Raw genomic sequence first — 12,213 nt, 5'->3', positions numbered from 1 at the left:
TTTGCAGATCTTATATATTAAGAATTATTTCTCACAAAGAAAACTCATTTTTAATTTTCTTCTTTTTTTTTTTACAATTTCTTATTGGTGTTTTTGTTGTTGTTATTTTTACTTTTCCCCTTTTCACTAATTTCTTGATAATGTTTTGGCCATTTCTTTCGAATCTGCTTTTGAAAGAATTAAAGCCAGTTTTCAAAGGGTTAAAGCTGAACATTATAGCCAGCATTAGTTTTATCTTAGTGTACCTACAGTAATGAACTGGCAGTTCAGTGTTTGTTTTCCAAAGGCTTTGGCACCGCTGACTCAGAGCCTTTCAACCTTGGATCACATGCTGCGTTCGCTTGAAACAAGTCTGTCAAGTAAATTGATTTAGGCTACAGAGAGCAGGTCAGAGAGAATCTGAGATATATTTATACCCTATAATCAATTTTATTTTAATTGAAACCGTTGGAACATGAATACAAATATGCACATGACATTATAAATCTAACAATATAATTATTGAAACCCTCTCTATGTCAATCATAAACAACATCTATTTTTCAGAACGCATTGGAAAAAACGTTAACATTTACTTATGAACATGACTATAGGTTAAATATGTGACGTCACACTTCAAAGTTCAGCTTTCAGTGCAAAAGTCCTACACATGAGATAAGGCAAAAACGTTCTAGAAAGATTAAAAACTATACAAACACTGTTTAAAGAGAAAAGTTTGCACAGTTTACGCTGACATAATCTATAGGAAGGCCTACAAGGGTATACAAAACACATTGGTCCCAGTATAGATTACTATTGGCTAGTATAATCCATCATACTTTACCTTGGTTGTCCTAGGAGCTCTAATAAGGGTTAAAGAAGAGCCCAAACTAAAGCGTCTCATCAAAAAGTTCTCCAAAGCTCCACAATCATTCACACTGTAAAATCTGACAAGTTGATTTTATTAAAAAATATATATATAGGAAACCAATTGCCTTAAAAAATGTAAGCAAATATAACTATTACTCCTATTTTATCTTTTCTTTATATCTAACTGTCTAAATGTGCCGTTTAATGAAATCAACCTTTCCAAGTTTTAGCAACTGCTGTAAACCAGATTTGCTGTGCTATATATCTTTATTCTGATGGTTGCAAACTTGTAAATCATATTTGTGCTTTCTTAAACAGAAGTCACAGATTTCATTAATTCTTCATTGGCAAAATCCCCTCTGTAATGATCATATTAAGTCAGACTAAACGGGAGGGAAATCCAGGCACTCCAAAAGTGTGGAAAAACTTGAAAAACGAGGAGGAATTACGTTACAAAGCCTTTATTATAGGGGCTAAATCATTAAAAAAGCCAACATGTTTCAGCCACTACCAGTCTTCATCAGGGTTTCAAATAGAAAAAAAATATATACAAAAACCTGTTTTTGAAGCCCTGACGAAGACCAGAAGTGGTCGAAACATGTTGGCTTTTTTAGTGGTTTAGCCACTATAGGCTTTATAATGTAATTCCTCCTCGTTTTTCACACTTTTGGAGTGCCTGGATTTCCCTCCCGTTTAATCCTGTTGGTTCTTGTTTTCCATCAGCACCCCATACAAGTTGGTGACCTACATTTGATCATAGCTTACAGAGTAACCAGTCATCTCATTTTATTTTTTGTTTGAGTCAGACTAATTTGATTTACTGTAGTTGCTGACACTTGGCTAACCACATTTGGCCTTTTTTAAGTTGCAATAACTTCACAAAATTAAGTAGCCTAAATACAGCAAAATTTTCGAGTAAACTCAACAGTTAGATATACAGCAAACGTAAATTAAGACTAATGGTTATATTTACTTTCCTTTTTCGAGGCGAGGGTTTACAAAATTATTTTAAGTAAGATGAACTTGTCAGGTTTTACAGTGCAGGTGAACAGTTGAATGGCTACAGTTATAGTATAGGCAGCACAGGCTAATTATAATAAAGATTATTTTAATTATCTCGGTCTCCTCTGTTCCATCCCATTGGGCAGAAATCCTGCAATGATCGGGACTGGCCATATGAGAGCAGCAACACTCCACACAATGATGACCAAAGTCATGAAACAAGCCACAAGTGTCGACTCAATGGGCTTTCTGTTCAGCCTCCAACTTTTGTCCCCCTTCAGCTCGTCGAGGCTGAAATCCACGCAGCAGAAAGTGATCTGATCTCCGCTCTGCTGGCCCCTCGACCTGCCCTGACCAAATCTCCGGTACCGGGACATCCCGCAGCCCACGCACAGCCGCAACTCCTGCTGACCCCCGGTGACCCCGAGGTGCTCGATGACGACAGGCGAGATCGCCCTGTTGAAAGACGCGGAGAAAAAAGCCCTTCCGTGGTTGTTGGTGGTGTAGATGAGCACATCACACTGGAAGCCAAAGCTGCTGTCCCAGCGGGCCACCAGCGAGGTGGGCTGAAGTCTCTGGACGCTCACGTTGCACTGGGACAGCGTCTGCAGGGAGGAGGCGTCGGGCGAGGCGTCGCTCTCCTCCACGGACCTCTTGGCGAAGCGCACGTCCACCTCCAGGTTGGCCATGAACCTGTTGGAGGAGTTGATGGGCGGCAGGAGGAGGTCTTCGTCGCTCCAGCCTTGGCATCGCTGGAGAAGTCCGGCCACCGCTGTGAGAGCCAGCAGGAGGGTCGGGGAGTCGTTCAGCATGGCACAGGGCGCGTCTCTCCTGCTCGCATGGTGCTGTGACGATCCGCAGGCGACGGACGCAGGCGTGCAATGTTTGGAAAATGCCAGTCGCCGGTGATTTTTAACAACGCAGCTCCCGATGGATGGAGAGATTCAATTCCCTGCCCGACTGGTAGAAATGGAAACGTCCAAAGCCTGTCACATGCGCCCGCCCCCCCTCCCTTTGGATATTTGCTGTATGACTTGTTCTCCAAATTTGCCCTGCAGTCGCTTTACAGTAGAGGCAGGATGGGCAGCGCCGTCATCACAGCTCGGAGCCTCTCTGAGCTTCTCTCCCTCTCCGTCACTTCAGGTGTGAGCGCTCAGCTCGAAAACACAGAGGAGTTGTGAGGGGAGAGCCTCCAGTGCGCAGGGACAGCAGTTTAACACACATCTTCCAATCAGCAATCCTCACACACACACACACACACACACACACACACACACACACACACACACACTCAATGCAACTTTATCAATGAAATGATCTGCGTGGCTCACTTCTCTACCTGTTGAGAAAAGACTCTGGATGACTTAAATGTGTGGTACACTGTACCCGTGACAACAGGGGCGTCACAGTTGGGGGACTGATTACCGGGACCCTCTAAAAGTCTGGAATGAAAATGTTGGTTTTGTTTGCAGTTTTTCAAAATCTTGGTAAAGCAAAATCACTGCCTGTTCAAGGCAGGAATATCACACCATTATGTTGCCTCACTGTTCTGTGTATGCTGCACAATCATGGAATAGGGGGGCCATAGGTGTATCGCTTTTAGTCCACCGCAGGAGGTAGTAACGGAGCCAAAAAGGTGCCTGTATAAACCATAGACTGTAAATAAAGATGCACGACAGGCCCCCACTTACCCCCCGCTATGTTTAAGCAAGGTTGAAATATCCGAGATTCGGGCGTTGCCATCTTGTGATGGTGATGTCATTGAGAGCTGGATTCTGTGCAGTAGCGATATCTGTGGTGGGGGACCCACTGCAGGAGATTTCAAAAGCAGCTAACAGCATTTAGCGGTTAAAGAAGAATAGCAGCCGTAAATTTATGCAAAAAGGAACAAACAATGACATTTGGGAGCTCTTTCTTCTCCTATAGCAGAGGACGAGATCAGCTGCCATATAACAGAAAAACGAAACGATAACTGTTGCCGTTAAATGTTATGCCTCTTTTGATTGCGGGATGTCAGCATGTCGGCTGTAATCACACACTGGAGCAGAGTGATGCCACCATCTTATGGTTGAGTGTAAAAATGCAAAGGAAGCATAAAGAGGGAACTTTGTAACGGCTCTATAGCGTGATTTCTTTTTAAACTTGTCAGTGTTGAAAAACCAGGAACTATGTAGTACTGAATTGGAGAGTTAGCTTGTTCAACTGTTTTTCACTATTTTGGTGTCCAGGATGGTGTCCAGGCGCATGGGTGGGCCTAAAAGCCTGCTCGATGACACACTAGAGCCACCTTTAACATAATCCCACTCCCACAAAATAAAAATGAAGTCGCTGCGAAGCAACAGACTCTTGTAAAAAGCTCAGTAGCCTAAAGCACAAGCGTCCCTTGAGCCGAAGGATGAGCTGCTGTGCAGCTAGAGACTCGTGATCTGATTAACCAACTCATCCTCATTTTGAAGTCATCAAATACTGCCGCTTTCGCAGTGATTTCGGTGTATGATAACAATGCCAAAAGCTCACTCTCAAGCCTGTATGGCATACCACCAGCTGGCGTCAGTTTGAAATGCAGCTGGATGGAACCTTTTGCAGTGTTATGATACAATGCCAGTTGGCTGGACGGCAATATGACATGCAGACAGGCGGCATCAGTTAATAACGCGGCCAGCACCAGTCTCGGCTGTATGGCGGTCATATTTGTAATAGTTTGTATTTTTCATATTTATGTATTCCGCTGATCTGCTTCATTTTCCGTAAATAAATTCTACGATTATAAAGGTCTAAATGTTTCTTTATGCCAGGAACAGAAGTCTGGTGGGAAAGCTGTGATAACTTTATCCACATATTTATTTTGTTGTCTTAAAATGAGTCAAATTCAAATATGCTGACACAAAATATATTCAATTCACCCAATTAAACACCCACAGTGTTTAACTTTTCCATCTGTGAAACATCCCCAGGTTGCTTAAACTTGCCGTAGAGGACAAGAGCTCAGTGTCCTTATGTTATAGCCCTGGATATGAGGAAAGAGATATAAAGTATTTTCTTGCCTAAAGTAAAGTTTAATAGATTTTTCTGAATTGCTTTGATACTATTTACATCTAATTTGGGCTTTGATGCAACTAAAGCTTACAATTATCTGAGGAACATGATGGGATTTTAGGTGACAAAGGTTACATCAGTGACTTTCACTGTGATTGAGCTAAAAGATCAGAAATTAATCTACATCCCACACAGAAAAGATTAACTTTGGAACCTTTATGTAACAGATTACCAGAGGCACTGCGCATGGCGTGAATTAGCAGCCCACTGGACCGGCAAGGGCTTCAGTGCCTTGCTTCAGAGCACCTCGGTGGTGGAGATGAGGTGAAGGTAAGAGCTGTTCTGTTACTTCACCACCAAGATCTGTTAACCTTTGGAGTCCTTGTGCCGCTTTCAGATGCCCTTCACAAGTATTTAACCCTTTGAACTCTGAAAAAGTTGGTTTGATTTATTTCAACCACATGGAAAAAGAGGTAATAAGCACCCTGGTAAGAACCGTTCAGCAAATTGCAAAGAAATTAGTAGCTGTAGAAAATTATTTTGAATAAGCTTGGAAAAAATATTTAAAATCATCACAATTACATATTTAAAATTATGTTACAAAATTATTATAATTTTTAAACATTTTTTCCAGGTTATTTCCTTGCAGTTGTTGTTTATCAACTTTCTTTCTTTTATTTTTTTTTATTTTCAGGTACTTTTTACAAACACATTTTTGATTAAATTATTTTATCATTGCTCATTGCCTTTTTCCTGTGTTTTAGAAAGAAATCAAGCCAGTTTGCTCAGGGATCAAAGGGCTAAAGTAGTCTAAACTGCCAACATGTTTATCCCGCCATTTAGTGATAAAGTGAGTCAATTGAAGAAAACCAGCCTCGTCCCAAGAGGGAATGTTGGCATCTTACATTTCTGCAAAGCATGTATATGTTACATTTGCACATTTCATACGTATAATATCAATGTTTCTAAACTGATGTAGTACACACTACCGTAGACTACTCCTCAAAACCAAATAACAACATCTGCAGTCTTTTGTCCACCCTTCACAGTGTTTCCATTAGTATTTTTGGCACCTGACATGAGTGTTTTCACCAACACATCTCGGTATTCAAACCGGTGTTTGTGGCACATGGCAGTCTTCCCCGGAAGCGTTCCAGCCACTGAACCTGAGTGTCTTTTAATGACCTGTCCATGCTTTTGCAGCTGCTTTTGTGCCACCAAACACTGGTGTTTTTTTTTTACCAACACATTGTGGCTTTTCCGCCATTGTTTAAGCCATCAACCAGGGTGATTTTCACTGACCCATGCTGTTTTGTAGTGGTGTTTAAGGCATGAGCCTGGGTGTTTTAAGCCCAAACATGACCTTTTCTTAACCATAAAGGTGATTTTTGTGCCTTAACCTCACCACACTTTGACTACAGTGTTGTTGTTGTATGTTACGTTTCAACACATCTGCCATAAATCAATGTACAAATACAATGTCCATTGTTTACAGACATACTCAATATAAACAATATTTTTCTAGTGAGTGGGTTGAGAATACAAACCATTGTCATTGGAAAACCAGAAAAATACTATCATTCATAATGTGAATTCAGTCATAAAATCAACTCTTTGTCTGCACTATATACGCAACGAGTTACTATGGTTACCTGTACTGTAGTGATGTTCAGCAGGTAAACAGACTGTGTTGAATTTGTTCTTTAACTGGTATCCTTTAGCATCATTATGTGTCAGAGTCCATAATTCAGTATGCTCAATGCCCAAAACAAAAAGCCCTGCTGCATTTGCGATGGATTCAAAATGTAAATTTCATTATTGTCAATTCACAGCACAGTTTGTTTCTCTATACTTAAAATCAGTGGGTTGTAAATTGAACCAGTGAAGATCAATACACAATATGGCACAAGACTTTGTGGTTGTTTTACTGGCTCTTACCCATGGGTACTGGGTTTTATTTCTCATATCATTATTGCCTCTGCATCACATATATAATGCAATAAAAAACAAAGACAATAATAATAATATTAAAAAAACGTTGTGTTGTGTATGTTTGTAGCTTTTGTATATGAAAACATCTCTGAGAGGTAAACCCGGCAGTCCGTAATCCGTCTGCTTGTTTGTTCATCTGTTCTCTGCTCTGAGAGCTTTCTGTACGTTGGTGTTTGTTTCTCTCAGCCATATTGTGCACTCAGGGGCAGCCAGACACATCAATAAACATGTGCCTCCACAGCGCTGCAGCAGCAGGGGTTTTGTACACAGTGTGTATCACCTGGCTGCTGCATCTGATGCTGAAGAGGAGGACACACTCACCGCCACCCTCCCTGTCCCTCTACCCTCTTTGTGTTTTGGATCCAACACTTCATCACAAACAGCAAATCTGATTACATTTACAGCTGGGGACACAGCTGCAGTTAATCTCAATTTTGTAGAGTTATAATAAAAGTTTAAATATTAGGACTAGTGGTTGAACACCTGGTCCATTTTGGCAAGGAGGGTCTCAAGCTGCGGTCACTGTGTGAGCCAGTGTTGGCCTGAATCACACTGAGCTCAGAGTCAAACGTGGAACCCAAAAAAATGATGTTTATGGTCTGAGCCTGATGACCAGGGGTGGATTATGAGAAACTTGGCCCCTGGAGACAGACATGGAAAGGGCCCCACCACCTCTCCTACATAGGAGCAGGGCACGCCACTTTTTCTTGCATCTTTGTGTGGTTTTGTATCTCTTTGTGGTCATTGTGTGTCTTCCCGTGGTTGTTGAGTGTCTTTGTGGCTGTTTTATGTGTGAAATTGAGATAAGTTAGTGTCTCTTTGAAGTAATGTTGTGTCTCTTTGATGTAATTGTGTGTTTCTTTGAAATCATTTGTATCTTTTTTTGTAATTTTGTGTATCTTTGTTGTCATTTTGTGTCTCTTTGTAGCCATTTTGTGTGTTTTTGAGCAAATTTTGTGTCTGTTTTAAATAAATTTGTATCTGTTTTGTTAGTTTTCTGTCTCTTTACAATTGTTTTGTGTCTCTTTGGGGTAATTTTGCATCTCTTTGAAGTTTATTTTGTGTCTCTTTGTAGAACCTTTGCTTGTCTTTGTGGTGTTTTCTTGTTTCTTTGTGGTCATGTTAAGTCTCTTCCTGGTTGGTTTGTTGCCCATTAGGACCATAACTTTTGTTAGATTTACCAAGTATCAATTATAGAATGAAATACCATCTTTAAATGACATCCTGTTATATAATGTGTTATATCTTTGCTACAATTGCTCTATACTGCCTTTCAATGCATACAAACCCTTGACATTTTGTGCAAAATGCACTCTTGACCTCACATTGTGCAAAATAGTAGGCATGTGTTCTTAAATTGTACAATTCATTACAGCATGGCAAACTAGACATTAGAAAAAAATCAGCAGTTCTTTCACTTTTTTTTCTAACAAAATGAGGTTAGTTATATTCCTTTTGTTATTCTTTAGGTGTTCATGTCAAAGATGTCAATCATTTAATTGTCCATACGTCTCTCCTCTGGTAACCACTTTTTAAAGGTTGAGCTTTTAATGAGGAAACAGTTATGCCAGTGTATTCTTCCTAACAATGTATACATAATGCATCAGAAAAGATAATATGCTATTAACAGAATTGGGTCATTGACCAGAGGCAAAATCGTGATGAATTATTCTCTTTGATCTTTGCAGGCTAGGAAACATGAATGCCACTTGTCTGAATTGTTTTCTTCTGTGCTGTTTAAATGGTGTAATTTGCTCTCGATGCCTGCCTCCATGTATTTGATGTGAAGGCCAGCTGAAGTGAAAGATGCTTTGGTGTCAATTTGCACCTGAAAGCCCTCGTCCCCCTTGTCTCCCTTTGATTATGGCGATGTGTTTTCTCCTCCACATTTTTTGCTTTAAAACAATCATGTGGTTTGGTTCTCTTTCTGCACACTCAGACATCTCTCTGGTGCTCACAAACACTCCCACACATTTCCAAATGCTGGTCCCTCCGCATCAGATATGCTCTAGACAATGTGCTGGCGAACAGAGCAGGAAAATGTAAATGACTTTCTTGTCCATTAATTATGCTATAAAAATGTAAATCACTTTGGTGACAAAAAATGCAAATGGGACTAAGATAAAAGTCTCTTGTGCCAAAGGAGAATGTATGAAAGATTCATTCTCTCAAAATGTGGTTCTTTATTCAGGAAACTAAAAGGAGGACCTGTTAGTGGCTCCTGGCTGACTCGGTGCCGGATCAGACACCATTAGTCTGACCTACAGGCTCACCCAGACAACTGGCTCAATTAGAAGGTGAGGATTCGGGTATGTGCATCCTTATAGATACAGTGTTCGAGCTCCTCTCTTTACATCTGAGCCTCTTGGATCCCCTGTCTGTCTCCAGTCGCCCCTGTCATACCACCAATCACTGCCAGTACTCATCACCACGGCAACAAAACAGGCGGTTTCCCTGGAAGCGGAGGAGCAGTGGGGTGTCGAGGAAATATTCTGTTTGGCTGATAACAACCATAAAACTAATAACATCTCCATCGCTGTTATTGTCCTGTTTGGTGTCAGCGCAGAGAATATTGCAGGAACAAATAATCATAATGATGTCATGTCCAGGACCTGTCTATCAAAAAAGAAAAAAGGATTCACAGGGTTGTTTGAGTGCATCACAAAGCTACAGCTTCCTCTCTTATTTCTCTTCTGAAGGAACAATATGAGTCAGAGGATGACCCGCTCAGCTAGCAAACAGCCGGAGACAAAGTCTGGGCAGCAGTGAAGCACACAGTGATCCTAAGGTAAGAAATGGATATAAAATATCTGTTAATTTCAGTCCTTGAAGATACCAAACATTTTGAAAATGGCCTCATCTACACCTGCAAATCATATCACTTACATGCAGTGATCAGTGGAGGACAGTTACAAAGTTCATTTACTCGAAAAAGAAACTGTACTTAAGTACAGTTTTTTAAATATCTGTACTTTTTCAAACTTATTACTTTGACTTCACTACATTTGAAAGAAAAATATTAAATTATACTTTTCTGAAATACAAAAATCCATAAACAGTGATCATGCATTGGATGAGGGGCCCACTTTAGAAAAGTTTTTTGCCCCCTTGCCCAGAATTATAACTGGCCTGCTCCTGGTTTCCTCCAATTGGATTTTCTGAATGGATTTTGGAAATAAGAACTGTGGAAAAGTTTATGATACTTACCTGTTTTGTTTAGCAAGATAATCTCTTCAAACTAACACCACTTTCATGAATTTTGAAGCCTAAATTCAATTGCCAAAAGTAAAAAGCTATTGTGAGGCTACAAAATGGACTACACAATGGCCACATGATTTCAGCATTGCCAACACAACCAGGCTGTAAGGCTGTGTTTGGCCCAACAAGTCTCATTAAGCCACTGGTATGCAAATGCCTTTTTTAAGAAACACAAAAGCTTCAGAATGTATAAGTGCTGTATGTCCTGACGCATTTCATGTCGTAGAACAAAAGGCGAAAATCTGTTAAGCTTGTACTAACTACAGATCTTATTTAGGCATCTAACTAAAAACCCATTGACCTCTAACTGAGGGAACCAAGAGTCCTTAAATACTAACTCATGTCTAGTGTTTAGGACTCATGCTGCATTCAAAGTCGGATATCAAAATTTCCCAGTTGAAATTTCCAACTTGTATTGAAATGTATTGAGTCTCTTAAATGAAGTGGAGTACAAATAAAAAGTACTCCACAGTATTAAGTGCTGTAGAGTACTTTATATAAAGAGTAAATATGCAAAGTCACTTTTAACCACCGCTCAAACATCAAATGTATATTGTTTTGTCCTGATATGATTTAATATATCTCTTTTACTCGTTTACTAGAAAACAAGCCTCTCAGTCTCACAATTAACGTTTAAGTGAGGGCAGTTAAAATGCTCGCGAGCACATATAGAAATGCATTTAAAACTCAGTGCATCCTATCTTAAGATTGCCACCAGAGCCTCTATTACAGCCGGTTTGAGTGCATCCAGGAGAGTGCAGAGGGATCTGAGGAGTTGTAAACTAATTAGCTCCATTAATTGCCGGGGAGCTGCTCTGAAATCAGGCAAAGTGGATTGGGAGTCAAAAAGAAGACATAACAAATGTTTTGCAGAACAGCTTGTCTGTTTCAGAATCTGCATTTTTCATGTTGAGTGAGGGGAAGTCGTGCAGAAGCAGAAAATTAGAACAGGACAGATCGTGATAGACAGTGAAGCTGGCAGACGCTTCTTAACAGATTCTTTAAGATCTTGTTCCAGATCCAAACCTCCTCATCTCCTCTGTACTGCCATGTTTCTCTCTGAGGCCTTTTGTCCTCCATGAGAACAGATAAGTGAAAGACACAAGGGGCTGTCGATGTGAAACAGGCCCTGGAAATAACATCACACTTATCAGGCTCTCTGAACCACAGCCAGAGGCGTGCAGAGACCCATCAGCTCCTCGCAGGGCTCGGGGAGCTCTGATGGTGTGAGATTGCTTCTCTGTGGCACCACCGGTCTACTCCTCATCGGAGTGGATGTAGATTGTGAATCACACACCCGTCCACGAAAGGTCATCTTGGACAGGTGAAGACAAGTCAGCCCCCCCTCCTTCTCCTCATCTGCTTTCTAGCTAACGCATTGCTGCTTTGGCCGCTCTGTATGGTCGTTTGTCATCGGGTTCTCTGCTAGTGAAATGCAATCGTCCTCTGAAGCAGGGAGAGAGGGGGTGATTACCATGGGTTGTTTGTCATGGCGGGAACGGCGAGGCGGATGTCGGTAGAGAAGGAGGATGATTGGTTGCTTTCAAAAGTGATTTGTTTGAAAAACAACAGAGGCTGCTCGTACCTGAGAGGCGATGTGGCGGTCCAAAAATGTGCAACTTTAATGCAACCAAAAATAAATGATTAAAGGGCTTTGTCATTAGACTGCGGAGTGGTGCCATGCAGGTTTTGTTTACTGTTAATTACAGTGAAAAATAAAAGAAGTGGAACGCTGAGACAAAGCTGGCAAGTGGAAAGAGGATGAGACTTTCACAGAACTGATTCCATGTTTTATTTCAGTGTGTTCTTTCTCCGCAGATTTCCAGCAATAAATTGGCTTTGCTCACTCAGACGCTCCCTGAGGACATCGAGCTTCCATCTGCTCCAGTTATATGATACCTATCATTTTTCCTTAAATGTCATGTTGTTAGAGGAACATTATTTGGAAAAGAATATTGACCAGGGGCAGACAAATTTCTCCAAGTACAGACCTCACCGCATCTGATGAGGAAATAACTTTTGTTTTTACTTTCATGATTTCTTAGTAAGAGTTATGGGTCTCATAAAAATATAATA

At 40.7% G+C, this 12,213-nt stretch overlaps 1 protein-coding gene across 1 annotated transcript; it reads right to left on the bottom strand.

Moving 5' to 3' along the window:
• Window positions 1-409: 409 nt before the first annotated feature.
• Window positions 410-3,261, bottom strand: tmem158 (transmembrane protein 158). The gene has a single exon (XM_042490737.2). The coding sequence runs from the start codon at window positions 2,661-2,663 to the stop codon at window positions 1,962-1,964; it is 702 nt and encodes a 233-aa protein (XP_042346671.1). The 5' UTR covers window positions 2,664-3,261; the 3' UTR covers window positions 410-1,961.
• Window positions 3,262-12,213: the final 8,952 nt, after the last annotated feature.

This window comes from Plectropomus leopardus, chromosome 11 (genome assembly GCF_026936395.1).
Source record: "Plectropomus leopardus strain MGB_pleo_1.0 chromosome 11, ASM2693639v1, whole genome shotgun sequence".
Taxonomy (NCBI): domain Eukaryota; kingdom Metazoa; phylum Chordata; class Actinopteri; order Perciformes; family Serranidae; genus Plectropomus; species Plectropomus leopardus.
The sequence above is the reverse complement of the archived record's forward strand: the minus strand, read 5'-3'. Positions and strand labels throughout refer to the sequence as shown.